The 19,322-nt window shown below is 37.6% G+C and overlaps 1 protein-coding gene across 3 annotated transcripts in view; it reads right to left on the minus strand.

Moving 5' to 3' along the window:
* Positions 1 to 2,281: 2,281 nt before the first annotated feature.
* Positions 2,282 to 19,322, minus strand: part of FAM186A (family with sequence similarity 186 member A) — a 77,020-nt gene continuing 59,979 nt past the window's right edge. For 2 of the 3 annotated variants that reach the window (XM_053226220.1, XM_053226221.1), the window contains 4 exons: positions 13,387 to 13,579; positions 10,503 to 10,651; positions 8,733 to 8,915; positions 2,282 to 2,350 (listed from right to left, as the gene is read on the minus strand). In XM_053226220.1, coding sequence (XP_053082195.1) covers positions 2,329 to 2,350; positions 8,733 to 8,915; positions 10,503 to 10,651; positions 13,387 to 13,579 — 547 coding nt within the window. In that variant the 3' untranslated portion in view covers positions 2,282 to 2,328. Of the gene's footprint in view, positions 2,351 to 8,732; positions 8,916 to 10,502; positions 10,652 to 13,386; positions 13,580 to 16,272; positions 16,640 to 19,322 lie in introns of those variants that run through there. The other variant, XR_008300246.1, reaches the window with a different exon arrangement.

Genomic DNA, 19,322 nt, shown 5'->3' on the forward strand with positions numbered 1-19,322 from the left:
AGCATGCATTTTATATTTGTTCTTCATTGGTAATCCCTAACTTATTAAGGCCTTTACTTGTATTTTTCTCCCTAATTTATGAAACTTATCAACATCTATCTGTATCTTCCCCTTTAGTAGTACAAATACTTTAACACATACACTCTTACCTACCTCTGGAGGTTACACTCTGTCCCTTACTTTGTTATATCTGGTGTGTGTGTGTGTGTGTGTGTGTGTGTGTGTGTAAAATGCTTTTTTAGACAACATACTTTACAAGGGTATTTTATCATTCTTACTGTTTTATATTTTATAGCATTTCCTAAAGTGTTTGTTTGATACCTTACTTCCTCCAGGCATATTTTCAGGGGATCTTTATGATAATCTGCTGAGACCTTGAAGGTCAGAATATTGTATCCTCACATTTAATTGATAAGTTAGCTAAATATAAAATTTTAGAGTCAAAGTTTCTGCTCTTAATATTTTAAGAATATTTCATTGTTTACCTTCCCCTAATGTTGCTCTTGAGACATCTCACATTATTCTGATTTGTTTTCTTTATGGATAAACTGCTTTTCTCAGACAGGCTTTAGAATTTTCTCTTTGCCTTTGGAATTCTTAAATTTCATTAAAATATTAGTAAGTATGCATTTTCCCATATCAATTCTATTTATTTATAGCCTTATAGCCTTTCAATAGCAACCTTTCTTTGGAAGTTCTCACTTTTTTTTCATGAATCATCTTCCCTCCATTTACTTTTTTTCTCTCTTATTAGCACTCCTGTTATATAAATGCTGTCATTTCTATATCTAGCCTCCATATTTCTTAGTTTTTTATATCTTTTATCTCTAATTCCTTCTCAGTGTCTTTTGGAAAAGTTTCTTGACCTGATCTTGGGTTGTGTCCATTTTGCTGTTTATGTCATCCAATGAGTTTATTTCAATTGTGTTTGAATATTCAGTAATCCTACTTGTTACCTTTTTTTAAATTTATTAAAAAAATTTTTCATGTTTATTTATTTTGAGAGAGAGAGTGTGTGTGTGAGAGAGAGAGAGCTGGGGAGGGGCAGAGAGAGAGAGAAAGAGAGAGAGAATCTCAAGCAGGCTCCACACTGTCAGCACAGAGCCTGACCCCACGAACCATGAGGTCATGACCTGAGCAGAAATCAAGTTGGACACTCACCCGACTGTGCCACCCAGACTCCCCCCGTACTTGTTTCTTTATAATCGTTTCTGCTTCGTTAGCAGTATCCTCTTTTAGGGACATTTATTTGGCATGTATCCTACTTTTTCTTGTCATCTAGAGTAGGATATTTAGTTTATTGCCTTTCTAATTTTCTAGTTATTTTTCCCTGTGACGTCATTTTCCTCATGGGTATCAATTATCAGTTATCTTGGCAGGTCATGGATGGAGAAAGGGGTAGGAGGAATCAAAACATAGACCTTAGCTTGTATCACCTCTGATGAGCAGGGTTCCAACTTTAAGATCCTCATGTGTGTCATTCTTATCAGAAGGCTTTGTCCTTTAGCAAACCTCTCTGTATCTTACCCTAGGCCTCGTTCTTTTCTAAGAATGTATTATTTAGTCCTCTGGATGGGAAGAAGGCCTATGGGTTGGGGGTGGGGGGTGGGTAGGAGAAACCTGTTGATGCTTGTTGGTTAAGCCAGCATTTGCCTTTTTTTTTTTTTTTAAACCCTACATAGTGTTTCCCTATGAGTCTACTAGGGAAGGCAATGATGTAAGTATGGGCAGTGTTGGGAGGGGGAGTAGAAAAGAGCCCAATTCAAAATTTCTCCACAAATCCACTCCCCACGTTGGAAGCCTGGCTTTCCTCTGTCCCAGGCTACTATTTCCCTTCTTTACCAGATCATAATCACCTTTTGACTCTCCAGGGGTTTCTGCTGGTTTTCTCCTCCTCCTCCTCTTCCTCCTCCTCGTCCTCCTCTTCTTCTTCCTCTTCTTCTTCTTCTTCTTCTTCTTCTTCTTCTTCTTCTTCTTCTTCTTTTATATCCATTCATTTCTTATTTCTGAGGCATCTTTGGGTTTAGGTTCTGGGAGGTAGACTGTGCTACTTTGCCATCATGTGAGGGGCCATATTATGTCCCTTTTATGACAGCCTACCACAGTGTTTGTTGAAGCTTTGTGTTTCCAGTAATCTAGAGAAGGATACTCTTTCTTGAGTGGTCATGTTAATAGTCTGGAAGTGAAGATGTTTAACCTAAAGAACTATAGGCAGAATGTAAAAGCACAGAATAGGTAAAGCAATGCATGTACATGAAAGAAAGCAAAACAGGAATTCTACTGTAACTTTGAAATTTACTTTCAACATGCTTGTATTTAATTTTACAGTCACTTGGGAATCTTCTTAAACCTGGAAACAAGACAAGAAAATTAATCTTATTACAAATTGCTCTTAAATACATTTATAGGAATATAGATGATTCATAAGGAAAATAAGAGTGCCTCCAGAACTCCCAAAGTTAAACTAGTAAAATTGATATGTAATCTATATTTACAAAAGTCACTTTGACAAGGAAGAGCAGAGCTTGGCAATAGCTTATTACTTATTAGACAGTCTTCTTACACCTAAAGTTAGAACTTAAGTGTTAACAATGGTTATTTCTGGGCATGGACTTCTTGCTCTTTTCCAAATTTTCTATGATAATCATGCTTTACTTTTGTAATTGGAAGAAAATTAATATTATTTTAATGACATTTTTATAGGGAAATCATCATACAACTATGCAAACTTATGTGAGGATATTTGCTGCAGCATTGTTTGTAATGTTGAAGAATATTCAAATTTCCATCAGTAGGCAGACAGTTCAATAAATTGTGATGGAACTATACAATGAGCATCATGCAATCAATAAAAATGATGATGTAAGTCTATACTGACACAGAAAAAATTTAAAGATGTACTGTTAAGTGAAACACTAAACAGATTTAAAAAAACATGTCAAGCATGAGCCCATTTTTGCAACCAAAAAGTAAGTGCATTGGAATTTGTTGAAGAATACATGCAAGAAGTTGCTACTCCATCCTAACAACCTACATTCAGAGAAATGAGGTCACAGGGAAAACCATTGCCCTGCAAATTGGAGGGACAGGCAATACAGAGAATCACAACTTACTGGAGCCAAAACCCATGAGCAAACACTTCTGCAGGATCCAGTGCCTGGTAAAAAACTTGAACTTAATTGATGAATTGCTGGAAGCTCAGTACGGACAAGTCTGAGAGTTAAAATCTCCAGGAGGACCCAGTAAAAGGGACCTCCAGAAACTACCATGTCCTCACAGTGAAGATTGGAGAAAAATTTCCTGATGTTTCTCTCAGGGGGATGGGTAAAGTAACCATTTTGAAATATACCAGAGCATCTTGTTCTTCTTAACAAGGTCTGCCCTTGAGAGAGACTATTTTACCAAAGCCTAACCAAAGCGTAGGGTTTCATCAGGACCTAACTTATTTGGAGGAAGGAAAATACCCAACTCCAGTCAACTCTAGCCTTCTTTGTGAGAGAAGAGAAATGCCCAATTCCAGTTCCCTCTATCCATCCTTTGACACCAAAGGTGGGAGTGAAGGATATTAAGAAGCACTGGTGAAGTTCACAGACAAGAGGCATAGGCTTTTCAAAAGACTAATACCTAATCACAGGACTATACAATGTTTCCCATTCTTCCATACCTTATATCACACCATTAAAGTCTTATTTATTTGCCAGAGTTCCTTTCACCTAGTACATCATGTCTGGATTTTAACAAAAATTACAATGCATACTAAAAGGCAAAAAACACAGGAGAGACTGAACAAGCATCAGAATCAGATTCAGATATGGTAGGGGTATTAGAATTATTACACTTGGAATTTAAAATGAGGATAATTAATATGCTAAGTACTTTGATGGGAAAAGTATACAACATGCAGGAATAGACAGATACTGTAAGCAGAGAGATGGCTATTCTAAGAAAAAACCAGAAAGAAATGCTGGAGATCAAAAACACTAACAGAAATGAAGAATATCTTTGATGGCCTTATTAATATACTGGATATGGCTGAGAAAAGAATCTCTGAGTGTCAGGATATGCCAATAGAAACTTCCAAAACTGGGCACCTGGGTGGCTCATTCGATTGAACATCCAACTTCAACTCAAGTCATGATCTCACGGCTAATGCGTTTGAGCCCCGCATCGGGCTCTGTGCTGACAGCTCAGAGCCTGGAGCCTGCTTCAGATTCTGTGTCTCCCTCTCTCTCTCTCTCTCTCTGCCCCTCCCCCACTCACTCTGTCTCTCTCTAAAATAAATAAATAAATAAAAACATTAAAAAAAAAAAAAGAAACTTCCAAAACTGAAAAACAAAGAAGAAAAAGACTGAAGAAAACAGAATATCCAAGTACTGGAGGACAACTGCAAAAGGTATAACATACATATAATGGGTATACCAGAAAAAGATAGAAAAGAACAGAGCAATATTTGAAGCAATAATGATGGAACATTTCTCCAAATGGATGTCAGACACCAAATCACAGAACTAGGAAACTCAGATAACACCAAGTAGGATAAATGCCCCAAAAGTCACACTTAGGCATATCATATTTAAGGTAAAAGTCTTGAAAGAAATCAGAAGGAAAAAACACCTTACCTACAGAGCAGCAAAGATAAAAAGTACATCCAGCTTCTCAGAAACAGTGCAAGCAAGAGAAAGGAGTATAATGTTTAAAGTGTTGAGAGAGTGGTGCCTGGATGGCTCAGTCAGTTAAAAGTCTGACTTGGGCTCAGTTCATGATCTCATGGTTCATGGGTTCAAGCCCCACGTTGGGCTCTTGTGCTGACAGTTGAGAGCCTGGAGCCTGCTTTGGATTCTGTGTCTCCCTCCCTCTCTGTCCCTCCCCTGCTTGCACTTGTCTCTTTCTCTCTCTCAAAAATAAATAAACATTAAAAAAAATTAAGTGTTTAGAGAAAAACTACCTACTTAGAATTCTGTACCCTGCAAAAATTTTTAAGTGAAGAAAAAAATACAGACTTTCTCAGACAAAAACTGAGAGAATTTTATAGCCAGTAGATCTGCCTTGCAAGAAGTGTTGAAGGACATTCTTCAGAAAAAAGGAACATGATATAAATCAGAAATTTGGATCTACATAAAGATAGGAAGAGCATTTGAGAAGCAATAAATAAAAATAAAAGGTTTTATTTTTCTTAACTGGTCTAACAGATAATAAATTGTGCAAAATAGTAATAATAACAATGTATTCAATGATATATGCATGCTAATGTATAGATTAAATGGATGACAGAAATGATACAAGGGATGGAGTGGGAGAAGAATTAGGAATATTTTGTTATGATAAGGCACTTGCAGTATAGTGTTATTTGAAAGTAGGCATGGGTTTGTTGTAAATGTATAGTGCAAAGTCTAGGGCAGCAACTTGAAAAAGTAATGAAAAAAGTTTAAATGAAGAAAGGAGATAAAATGGAATTATAAAATCTCAAAACTAAAAAGTGCAGAAAAAGTATGAAAGACTAAAGAACAAGGGCAATAAATAGAAAACAGTAACAAATATGGTAGATATTAATGCAACTATATCAATAATCATCTTAAACGTTAATGATCCAAATATGCCAATTAAAAGACAGAGATTATCAGAGTGGATCCAAACACAAGACCCAAATATATGTTGTCTACAAAAAACTGACTTTAAATATTAAGATATGTAGGTTAAAAGTAAATGGAAGGGAAAAAATGCCATGATAACACTAATCAAAAGAAAGGAGTAGTTATATTAATTTAAGACAGACTAGACTTTAAAGCAGGGAAAGCTATCAGGGACAAAGAAGGGTATTTTATAATGATAAAGGGGTCAATATGCCAAGATGACATAATAATCCCTACTGTTTTGCCTAACGACAGAGCATCAAACTACATGAGGCAAAAACTGATAGAACTGCAAGGAGAAACAGGTGAATCCTCTGTTGTAGTTGGAGACTTTAACATTCCTCTACCAGAAGTGGACAGATACAGCAGGCAGAAAATTATTAAGGTTATAGTTGAACTCAACAGCACCATTAATCGAATGGGTATAATTGACATCTCTAGACTACTTTAGCCAACACTAGCAGGTTACACATTCTTTTCAAACTCACATGACTATAAGCAACAGAATCCTTGACCAAACAAAGGCTCACTTAACAAACGCCCAGAGGCACGTATACTCAGGGTTGTTCTAGCAATTAGATGTCATCAAGGACAGGGTTTTATTTATTTTCCTTCTCTGTAATTCCTGGTGTATTGTCTTTTTATCTTGTGGTTATCACCTCAGGGTTGCCAAAGATTGCAGTAGCTCCAAGCATCACATAACACATCCAGACAGGAAGAGAAAAAAATCTTAGTTCTAGTCACCTCTGTTGGAAGTAGGAAGAAAGGGAACTGAGGAGTAGGGGGAAATATTATTCAGTTTAGTTTAGTTTTTGTTGCTGTTTTTTTAAGGAGATAAAGCAAAAAGAAGCAATATGGTATTGACCCTAGATTTTGCACAAATTTTTCCTTCTTCCTGTCATCTATGATCTCTTGAGCCCTTCCCACATATTGTATCTCGGTGCCTAGGTATAGTTCCTGGCACGGAGTAAGTAGTCCATAAATATTTTTGAAAGGAAAGCAGGCAGAGCAAAGGTAGTGGCAGTTCAGCACAAAGGCAGCTAATTTCTCCACAACATGTCTGAAATCAGGGGAGGAAAATAATGAGGCACAATATAGAATGGTAAGTGCTAGGATACTATTTAATTATAAGATGCTATGGGAGCACATAGGAGGAATTAGAGAAGACAGATCAGAAAGAATAATTGTTTAAATTGAGCTCTAAGGAGTGGTAGAAATAACTAAAACCAGAGGGAAAGAAATTCTCTTGGTTTGTACTTTAATTTTCACAAAGTAAAATAAATATAATCCTTTTGGGGGGAGGAAGACCTTGAAGAGATTCTAGTGAGGAAAAAAAAGGGAGCATGGCAAGTAGTAACTGATCATATAGTGCCCATTATTACTAACTTAAGATGTCTTAAAGTGTATATTGTCTATATTTCTATTTTTAGTGAAAAATAGCAAAATTCCAAGACTTCAGTTCTCCTATTTCCTATAATGTCTTAATTTTTTTCACTGTTTTCAGCACCTCTTACTCTGAATGTTTTCAGGCATCTAACTAAACAAGTTAGAGACTCCTAATACATATTTTGTATGTGGTAGAATATCAAAGTGAAAGTTTTGACAAAGCACAATGGAAAAGTTGTCAGATTAAATTCAGGTTGACTGGATAAAGTTGAATATTAGTTAAACTGACTCTTAATCTTCTAACTCATACTCAGAGTATGAAATGGTCAAGGAGAAGAGGATTTTGAGAGCATGCCTACCCATTCTCCACTCCAAGAACTTATCACAGCATTTTGGAGGCCCAATATAATGGGGCCTGATTCAATACCTAAAAAAAAAAGCTAAGGCAGTGATTGATTGGCTAGCTGTACTAATAGCAAAGAAGAGGCTGCTGCTGCATTGGGATAAGCCTTCAACCTCAGAGTTTACTTGGACAAAGAAAGGCCCACTGTTTCCAGTAGACTAGATGTGGGCCACATCTATGCATATGTATACCCAAGAAAGATGGCATAGGGCTGTCATGGGTTCTGTCTGCAAGGGATGCCCAAATATGCAAACACATCTCAGCAGAGAGAAGCTGGAAGTATCACAGATGTAAACAACCAGTTGGGATAAAACTATATTTGACAAGATCAAGAAATCTGCAGATAACAGATCTCCAGTGATGGTGATCTCCAAGGAACTAATCAAAGTACCTCATGAGTCAGCTTTAAAAATCTGCCACATCCAGGAAGCACTGATGTTAGAAAATGCAACAGTGATAGTAAGAACTTTCCATTTACCCCCTCTCTTCTTCCTTCCAAGACCTCTAATTCCTAAAGGTCCCATAGTAGCAAGCTGGGAAAGTGAGAAACAGTAGGGCAGAAAAAAGCAGCTGTTCATATCCTCCTTCTCTGACTCTAAGTTGTAATAAATAGTCTTAGCTGGAAGAGAGGAGAAACATCAACTTTAAAATAAAATCCAAGTTTTACTTGTACATGGTTCTGGACATTTTACTAACCAGATAAACATAGTACTGAAAAGTTACCAGAAATGTCACAGAACCATCTAGGTTTTCATCCAGAGGTAGGACAAGAACTAGCCCCACTGAATAAATACAGAGATGAAAAGTCACTTTGGAAAAAAGCTTGGCAATTTCTTATAAAAGTTAAACAAATGCTTATCTAACCCATCAACCCCACTCCTGGGTATTTATCTAAGAGAAGTAGAAACTTACATTCACCCCAAAACCTGTACATGAATTTTTATAGCAGTTTTATTTATAATGGCTCCAAACTGGAAACAACTCAAATGTCTTTCACCTGATGAATGAATTAAAAAATGTGGTACAGCCTATAATGGAATAATACTAGTCAGTAAATAAAAAGGAATGAATTAATAATACACATAAAAACATGGATGAATTTCATAGGAGTTATGCTAAGTGAAAAAAGATTCAAATGGTTACATACTGTATACTTCTGTTAATACAGCATCCTGGAAAAGGTAATGTCTAACTTTACACCAAGCACCTACTTTTGGTAATTCCCTGGTGCTATAAGGTAAGGTCAAGGTAGGGAAACAGAAGGTATATGACCAAAGGCCCAATTACCAGAGTTCTCCCAGTCCTTAACTTACTGTGATTTAATGGATCCAAGAGATTTTCTGAAGGTAGATTGAACATCTAACTGGAGTAGCATAGGAATATCTGGGTACCCACCCAGCTGGGCCCAGAGTGAATGTATTGATGTCTTCTCTGTTACTGGGTAGCTTGAAGTTGACAGATCAGCATTCCAGATGGCTTCCATTTGGTCTTCTTGTCTAAAGAACCAGAGAGCACTAACTGGAAGCACCAAACTCTCCTGAGCTCCACATTCAATCAAAATGTATGACTCTTATTCTCCCCTTTTCTCTTCACCACCACCTTGTCCTATGATGCCCTCTCTGGCACTGAAGAACATTAGTTACGCCCACTTTGACTGAGAGAGAGATTAAAACAGCAGAATTTGCTAAAATAGCTTTTTTTTTTCTTCACCAAAAGCTGCATTTCCATTTCCATGACTTCACCTAGTGATCTATTCTAAAACTACCTTCCTAGCTTCATAGAATATGTAAACCATATCGAGACTATTTTTTTCCCACCAACATTTTCCCCCTTCCTTCCCAAAGCTCTTACCTTCTCTCTCTCTCTCTCTCTCAAAAAAAAAAAAAAAAAAATGGAAAACAGGAAAAAAGTAACCTAAGTTTCTTCATTCTGTGTTAAAATAAGTTGTTTCATAATAAAGAATAAGCCTCCCTCTTTCTCTGACCCTCCCCTGTTCATGCTCTCCCTCTCTCTGTCTCAAAAATAAACGTTAAAAAATTTTTTTTGGAAAAAAAAAAAAAAGGGGGGCACCTGGGTGGCTCAGTCGGTTAAGCAGCCGACTTCGGCTCAGGTCATGATCTCACGGTCCGTGAGTTCGAGCCCCGCATCGGGCTCTGTGCTGACAGCTCAGAGCCTGGAGCCTGCTTCAGGTTCTGTGTCTCCCTCTTTCTCTGACCCTCCCCTGTTCATGCTCTCTCTCTCTCTGTCTCAAAAATAAACGTTAAAAATTTTTTTTGAAAAAAAAAAAGAATAAGCTTCATTTTTTAGCAAGACCAGCTTTATTAACTTAATTTAATTTAAATTTAAAGTTGAACTGAATTAAGTGGGCAAAAATAAAACAATTCACATTCAAGTAGAATATCACAAATTAACAAATGTTCCACAAATCTATAAATGTATGTCCTCATATGATTAATGAAATTAACCTTTCATCTGAAAAAATCTATTGACACTAGTTATGATTCAGTTAGATATAAGTTCAAAAGTATGGGAAAAGAAATTCTAACACTTTATTCAAAAAGTTATGCTTCATCCAATGATTTAGTTAAAGCCTTTAGCATTCACAATTAATGGCATGGAAAATTAAACTCCTAGCTGAATCTTTGGAGTAAGCCCATGCATGTGAGATGAGGCACCCAAACATTATAAGGAAGGGATGCCATCAGTCTGTCTCCCTCCAGGACCATTATTGTCATGTCACCTGTAGGGGCAAGAGAGCCCAGTCTTGAAATTGTTATGAAGGGGAGTCACTAAAAAGAAAACTGGACCTACATCACCCCTGGAAAAGAGCAGGCAAGGAGCAGACCAGCATCAGTTTTTAAAAAAAGGAACTCAAAATTAGATGTTAAATATTTAAGTAGAAATATATGTAAGTAAGCCTCTTGTTAAATTAGCTAAGAAAAGCAATACTACCTTAGACTCTCCACTGCACCACATCATAATTGAGGGGAAGGAGAAGCTCTTGGACGGGAAAAAAAAAAAAAAGCAAGAGGTCCCACATGTCGTCCAGAGAAGGTTTAATGTCAGTCTTTCCTACCACATACCGAAATTTCTTCAATGTGTCAGACTTTCTGTCTTCTATTAGCAGCTCTAGGAATGATTGTTGAACAGATTTGGTAGAGGCAGGTATCTGCTTTTTGTCGATGATGCAAGGGATAGGTTGACTAAGATTCAATCTATATGTCTGTTGAAGCTAAAAATAAATAAATCAGAAAAGGAAACCATGGGGAGAAAAGATAAGAGTCTTTAGGAAGATCTGAGCTGGCCCTAGCTAAACGGTGACTCTTCTTTTCCATGGATTTACAAATCCATTTCCTCCATCCTCTTTCTCCCTTCCTCCTAAACACACCTTCACCTCCAACACAAAATTGCAGAGGAGGCACCTATGTTATATAAAAGCCTGCATAAGCTATAGTCCTACCCCTCCAATTTCCTAGCTTTGTGAGTTTCGGTTAGTTGCTAATTTTATCTAACCTCTTTCTCCCTATTTCGAAAACAAGGATAATGACACAGGGTTGCTGTGAGTGTTGTAGAAGATAATATGTATTATGGCAGCACCCCATATATTGTGAAGCGCTATGCAAAGCTAATGATAACACCTACTGAATACTTACTGAATGTCACATGCTTTTTATATATTAACTCATTTGGCATTTACAACAACCTTATGTGGTGGTGGGTACTGTTGTTACCTTTGTCTTACACATAGAGATCTGAAGCTCAGAAAATTTTAGATCTTGCCCAAAGTCTCGTAGCTAATATGTGGTGAGGCTGATTTGAACCTGCACGATCTGTTAGCAGAACCAAACTCTTGAGCGTTGTAAGGCATTTATTCACTTGTACCCTCTTCTCCCTTTTGCTTTTCCCTCTCCCTTCTTCTGCCTTAATAATCACCTCATCATCTAGATCCTGCATTCCCTGATCACAGACCCTTATTCATCCTCTGAAGCGCTCTAGATGTTGTGATTCCTATTAGACACTTCTTGACACCGCCAGCTCATTTTGCTTTATTCCATCTACATTGGCCATGTTTTTTAAACCAAAAACTGTCCAAAATATCCTTTTTGTTTTTTAATTTTTTTTTAACTTTTTTTTTTTTTAATTTTTGAGACAGGGAGAGACAGAGCATGAACAGGGGAGGGTCAGAGAGAGAGGGAGACACAGAATCTGAAGCAGGCTCCAGGCTCTGAGCTGTCAGCACAGAGCCCGACGCAGGGCTCAAACTCACATTCCGTGAGATCACGACCTAAGCCGAAGTTGGCTGCCCAACCGACTGAGCCACCCAGGCGCCCCATCCTTTTTTTTTTTTTTTTTTTAATCAAAGAGCTTTGATATTTAAAAAGTAGCTGTCCTGGAAAGTTATGTCTAATTTGGATCAGGCTATGATGAGAAATCTGTATCTTTTAAAGTAGCAAGTGATTTGGGGCAACAGGGTGACTCAGTTGGTTAAGTGTCCGACGTCAGCTCAGGTCATGATCTCATGGCTCATGGGTTCAAGCCCCGCATCAGGATCTGTGCTGACAGCTCGGAGCCTAGAGTCTGTTTCGGATTGTGTGTGTGTGTGTGTGTGTGTGTGTGTGTGTGTGTGTCCCTCCCCCACTTGCATTCTGTCTCTCTCCTTCAAAAATAAATAAACATTAAAAAATATATATGGGGCGCCTGGGTGGCTCGGTAGGTTGAGCATCTGACTTTGGCTCAGGTCATGATCTCGCAGCTGGTGAGTTCAAGACCCGTGTTGGTCTCTGTGCTGACAGCTCAGAGCCTGGAGCCTGCTTCGGATTCTGTGTCTCCCTCTCTCTCTGCTCCTCCCCTGCTCACACTGTGTCTCTCTCTCAAAAATACATAAAGATTAAAAAAATAAAAAAAAAAGTAGCAAGTAATTTTATAAATGAATTTAGTGAAAGAAAAAGATATATAGATATAAAATAGTCCTAGAACTCCAAGAATGTTCCAGAACTCCATTTTGAGCATGTAGTCCCAGAACAAATAATTCTAATCTCAGCCCTGTAACTTTCTGGAAGGCCACTGTCACCCCCAAAAGCATACTAATGGTTATCTCAGAGGGGCTCTGGGACATAATGAGTATTTGCCAGAGTTTAACAGGATCAGATTCTGTGTGTGGTGCTATGTAAGCAAGTTCAGTAAACTCTTATCTCCTTTATTGACTCATGCGATTAAAATTTGCTTTCTGATAGTTTTGAGGAGAAAAGTAACCATCATGAATCTGTTGGAGAGTGGTGACTTAAGAGGTTTTATATCTAGAGACTGGTAGATGTGGGTTGACTAGGAAGGAGTTGAGCATTTCTAGAAGTCTCTCCAATTCTAATCTTTTCCCATGTAGGGAGTCCAGTCAGCATCCCTGTTGTCAATTTAAGAGTTTTCACTGAGGTCATGGTGTGCTGGCTTGAATGGTAAACCCCTCAAAAGATATATTCACCCAGAATCTGTGAATGTGACCTTATTTGGAAAAAGGGTCTTTACAGATGTAATTAAGGACCTCAAGATGAGATCATCCTGGATTAATCAGGTGGGTCCTATATCCAATGATACATGGTGTTATAAGAGACAGAAAAGAAGATATAGGACACATTGGGAAGAAGGCCATGAGAAGGCAGAGGCAGAGACTGGATCTATGCAGCTACAAGCCAAGGAATGCCAAGGGTTGTTGACAGCTACCAGAGTCTAGGAGAGAGGCACGGAACAAATTTCTCCGGAAGGAACCAGCCATGCCAACATCTTGATTCCACAAACTCTCCTCCAGAACGGAGAGAATATATTTCTGTTGTCTTAAGGCATCAAGTTTGTGGTAACTTGTTACAGCGGCTCTAGGAAACTAATATACACATCTCCAGGTAAATGTTATTTTCAAAGCTTACCACTTTCATTTTTCTTACAACACACTGGGAGAGGGAATAGAAAACAAGATACCTGGCTAAATAGGAATATCATTTTCCTCAGGCACTGATTCCGTTTCTGCTCTAAAGACTTCTGCTTGTTGGTCCAGACCTGCATCACCTTTTTCTGGTACTCATCAATTCTGCTCAGCATTATGTAGAGGTTCCGGGTTTCATAACCTTTCCCGGTGTTTTTGATCACTTGTAATCGCCTGATTAGGTTGTTTCTTGAAAAAAAAAATTAACAAGAGTGAGATCGGTATAACTACTGATCCTAATTTAAGCAAACCTGAATCTAGTTACTTTCAGTTCTCATCAGTAGTAAGTAGAGAGGGATGTGATGGGGTGGGAGGCTTGCTTAATGAGACCTTAATCTGGTTCGTTACATGACTAAACTTTCAAAAAAACTATATGATGGTCAAGTTTTCATTAACTCTGGAGTTTTTTAGTGTTACAGTAGTGTTGTTTATTATTATGTTAAAACTTTAGTACTGATAAGACCTATAGAAGGTACTCGATACAGTTATGAGAAAGACAGTGTCCTTGCCTTTAAAAGCACTTACAAGCCAGAATAGGAGACTAATAAATTAACTGTGTCAAATAGAATGAAATAAGGCTAAACAGAAATATAAAAATGCTGGGGCACCTGGGTGGCTCAGTCGGTTGAGTGTCTGACTCTTGATTCCAGCTCAGGTCATGATCCCAGGGTTGTGGGTGGGATCAAGCCCTGCATCAGGCTCCACCTGTGGAGTCTGCTTAAGCTTCTCTCTCTGCCCCTCTCCCCCACTTGCACGCTCTCTAAAATGTTATTTGTTTGTTTGTTTATTTATTTATTTATTTATAAACATGCTATTTGAGCACAAAGGAAAGCGTAATTCATACTAACAAGAGGAATAAAGAAGACCTCATAGGAAGTTGTTACATAGGATCTTGAGGAACAGTCATAAAAATATACTCTCTCTTTACTATAATGCATACCACCAAGTTTGTGTCTCTTAAACAGATAGTGTTTTGCCATCTCTGTTCTATAGGAGAGGAAAAGCAATCTGAGCAAAGTTAAGTAATTTTTCAAAGTTACATAATTAATAGATTGGGGAAGCAAACCCAGATCATTTCTCTTTCCACGATACCAATATTTCTCAAAATGGGGACCTTGATCACCTGAACTGATCATCTGGGCAGGGTGATGGGGTGGTGGTGGTGCTTATTGAAAATGTAGATTCCAGGGTGCTTTCCTAGACCTCTTGAATCAAAATCTTGTAGGATTCAGGATCAGTATTTTAAACAAATTCTCAGGTAAATCTTTCTGTCACTAAAGTTTAGGGAAAGAGGAGGAGGAATCAGGGGAATACTATAAACAAAGGCAAGAAAATGAGTTATATTTTGGGAGTGGTGAGTATTCCGAGACTTTTAGACCATAGATCTGTGAAAGGATACAGTGGAGGACAATACTGAAATTGCTGGCTTCTGAAAGATCATAAAAGGCACGTTAAGAAGTTTGGATTTTGGGGGGTGGGGTGAGGAGGGTAGGCAATGATAACCCATTGCAGATATTCTTCTGAATATATGTATTTTACACACACACACACACACACACACACACACACACACACACAGAATAACTCTTAGGTCTCTTGTGGGCTATAATTAGTGACTCAGAACATACTATATATATGGATTATTTAATACTTAAATGTGTTAACTCCATATTAATTGGTTAATTTTAATTATTTTCCAATAGCCTTATTTTTTTCATATCTTATGATTTTTTTTTGCTCCTATAACCATCCTTATTACACATGTTTTTAATCATTTCTCTACATGCATTACAGAATGCCTACCATATCCATTCCTATAAATAACATTGTTCCCATATATATATAATGGTTATATGTTGTATATATAAGAGATGCAAATGACATAACATTGTGTAAGCTTAAGGTGGACAATGTGTTGATTTGATACATTTATATTGCAATATGATTACCACTGTAACCTTAGCTAACACCTCTATCACATCCCATAAGTATCTTTTTGGGGGGGGGTGGGGAGAGCAATCAAGATTTGGTTTTTGAGCAACTTTAAGTTTATAATACAATATTGTTGACTGTAGTCACTATGCTATGCATTATATCTCTCCAATAAACCTTGGTTTTCACACCAGATCTTTCCTACTATTTTTCTGTCTATTCACGCAGTCTTTTAGATTTTCTCCATAATTCTTCCTTATTGAAATCACATTTAAACTTCATATTAAAATCATAATTCAGTAATGAATTCTTGGAAACTTCGGAAAGTTCATAGTTCCATTTCACGCTTAGAGAAATTATTTTTCATGGATTTGTAAAAAATGTTTTCATGTTTATTTATTTTTGAGGTAAAGAGAGACAGAGCGTGAGTGGGGGAAGAGCAGAGAGGAAGGGAGACACAGAAGCTGAAGCAGGCTCCAGGCTCTGAGCTGTCAGTCCAGAGCCCAACATGGGGCTCAAACTCATGAACGTGACATCATGACCTGAGTCAAAGTTAGAAGCTTAACCGACTGAGCCACCCAGGCTCCCCTATTGTTCATGGCTTTTTTTTTTCAATTTTTTTTAACGTTTATTTATTTTTGAGACAGAGAGAGACAGAGCATGAACGGGGGAGGGGCAGAGAGAGAGGGAGACACAGAACCGGAAGCAGGCTCCAGGCTCTGAGCCATCAGCCCAGAGCCCGACGCGGGGCTCGAACTCACAGACCGCGAGATCGTGACCTGAGCTGAAGTCGGACGCTTAACCGACTGAGCCACCCAGGCGCCCCTGTTCATGGCTTTTTAAAGATAATTAATTTTATTAATGTAAACACTGAGTCTAGTAGTAACTGCTGAAGTATCTAATTATTTAAAATGCCCTCTCTAGAATCATGGCCATTCAAATCTTCTTACCTTTTGTTCCCACTCTCTTAGAAAATTCCACTTGTATTGATAAAATCTCGCCTCCCTCCTAAGGAATATTTTTTACAGTATTTGATATAGCATCACAATCCAAGGGAAGGTGCTTCACACTTACTGAGCATCCACTATGTGTCGATCATTGTGTTAGAAATTGTATTTATGTTTTAAAATTTACATTTAAATGTTTCATTATTTAAAATACATTATTAAAAAATAAAATAAAATACATTATTTCAGTTAATCTTTGCAACCATTCTTCGAAGTAAATATTATCACATCCATTTTACAAACAGCACAGTTGAGTCTCAGAGAGATTCAAAACTGGAAATTTGAGCCAAGGTGTTCCCGACTTCAAAGTCTGTGTTTAAGAGAAAGCATGATTAAAATTTGGATATAAAATCATTATAGTTTCCTACTTCAAGGCAGCATTCTATACTATACCATACTATATAGTATAGTACTTTAGACTTACAGGACTTTGGAAATGAGCTTTTTGAATTCATGTGTAGTAGCTCTACTACTTACTAGCCGTGTAACTTTGGCAAATAGGATGAACTTCCTGAATGATTCCTCGTCTACAAGTTAAATGCAATAATGTATCTAAAGTTTCTCTTCTTTGTAGATGCTTTATAACCTCTTGTGTATGCATGTAACTAGCTTTAAATCATTTATTTAGTTTCTCATTGTCCATGTAATGTTTCCTCAAAGAATTCTAGATTAAACAAGTTTGATTTTCCCTACAAAACTTATGTTTCCTTTAGTCTATCAGTTTTCACTTTTTCAAGAGTGCAGTGATTCTCCTTTTATTACAGATTTCACCAGATTTCCTGGCATGGATGCCCTTCCTTGATGGGAGTTAGTGTTAAAATATCACCCTAGCATAGAATCCCTTCCAGACTACAGGAAATACTGTACATTTGGTTATTCAATTACATACCCTTATACTCCTTCAAAACTTTTGGGTGGATGCCATCTGGCCCTAATTTATGCCTCTGCATGAAGTTTTACTTGCCTTAAATCCACCTTCCATATTAGTGGCATTTTACTTTCCTTGTTAGGAATGTTTCAATTATCCTCTATCACATACAAAATAAAATACAAGTTCTTTAGCATGCCATTTAGGATTCTTTTTGACCTAGCCTATCTTTGCAGTCTTCTCTCTTGCCATATCCTGCTTATTCTTTGTATTCTACCAGCAACAAAGTGGTTTACACACACACACACACACACACACACACACACACACACACACACGTACATGCACTGCTTTTACTTCCTTCCTTCCTGTGCTCTGCTAGACTCTCTGCCTCCAAAGGTCTGGATGTCTAGCAGTTTTACCTAACTCTCCTGTCTTCAGTCCTCTTCTGTATACTTTGTACATGTACCATCATTGTTCTTTCCACATATAATCACCTGTTTGTGTGGGTGTCTTTCTGAGTTGACTTTGAATGTCCTCAAGGCAGGGATATGGCTTGTCCACCTTTATATCCTGCCACCCTCAGTCCCCTAGGCCTAACACAGTCCCTAGCAAATAGTGGTTGCTATGTTCAGAAATGTTGATGAGTTAAATGATAAATCCTGACAGGTCACCATAATATTTAGTACCTTTGAGGACTTTCCTCAATATGTATGGAAATGAAATGTCTTATTATCATCATCTGGTCTAATTTTACATCCCCTCCATTCTTGCTTCTCAGATATATTACATTGATCTTGTGCTAATACAACTCTAAAACTACATTTTAGCATTTAATTATGGAATCTTCATTTACAGAGGTTCTACAAAGTGTTCTTTGCTCAAAAATAGTTTAGGGATGCCCGGGTGGCTCAGTTGGTTGAGCATCCAACATCAGCTCAGGTCATGATCTCAGTGGCATGGATTCGAGCCCCACATTGGGCTCTGTGCTGACAGATCAGAGCCTGGAGCCTGCTTTAGATTCTATGTCTCCTGCTCTCTCTGCCCCTCCCCTCTCTCAAAAAAAATAAACATAGAAAAATTTTTTAAAAAGATTATCTGGAACATATATACGATGGAATATTACTCAGCCATTAAAAATGGAATCTTGCCATTTGCAACTATGTGGATGGAGCTAAAGTATATTATGCTAAGTGAAATAAGCCAATCAGAGATAAATACCATATGATTTCATTCATATATGGAATTTAAGGATCAAAACAGATGAACACAGAGGGGAAAAAGAGAGAAGCAAACCATAAAAAAGACTCTTAACTCTAGAGAACAAACCGAGGGTTGCTGGAGGGAAGGCAGGTGGGGGGGATGGGCTAAATGGGTGATGGGCACTAAGGAAGACACTTGTTGTAATGAGCACTCGGTGTTACATGTAAGTGATAGGTCACTAGATTCTACTCCTAAAACTAGTATTACACTACATATTAACTAACTAGAATTTAAATAAAAATAAAAACATGAAACAAACAAAAATAATGGTATGAACATATAAAAATCAAAGTTTTCTATAAGGCAAAAAGCAGAATCAAAACACAAAGATTAAAAAAAGTAATAAAAATAAATTTTAAAAAAGTCCAGTAACATTCACATGTCCTGGAAGCTGAGCATAAACTTCACTCTCTGCCTGCCTAGCAGGGCCTATGTTTCTTCCTTTTACCCACACTTCTAGCTTATATATCCTTTCCTTGATATGAAGCTCTTGGCTAGAAAAGAGTTCCATCTCTAGGATCTGAGAGAAGTGTGTGTGAATTTGGATGGTAGATACAACTGCCCTGCTATGGTCTTGACGTACAGAAATTTTCTATTTGCACTTGACAAGGTGGCACAAAATGCACTTTCATTATAGAAAACATGCAATTTTCCAAATAACTACTTGATTGGGTGGGCATAATCAACATGAGTAGTAAGTGTGGTTTCATAAAGTGGAGCAAAAAAAAAAAAGGGCATTTTAAAATAACTTTTTGAATAGTATAGCTCCCTAAGTGAGGAAAGGAGACATTTTTATGTGTCCTTGTCTAGTCATTTCAAGCACCAGTAAGTTAATAGCTCTGTATCTTTTTGGGTTTTGCAC

The sequence above is a fragment of the Acinonyx jubatus genome, chromosome B4 (assembly GCF_027475565.1).
Source record: "Acinonyx jubatus isolate Ajub_Pintada_27869175 chromosome B4, VMU_Ajub_asm_v1.0, whole genome shotgun sequence".
In the NCBI taxonomy this organism is placed as follows: domain Eukaryota; kingdom Metazoa; phylum Chordata; class Mammalia; order Carnivora; family Felidae; genus Acinonyx; species Acinonyx jubatus.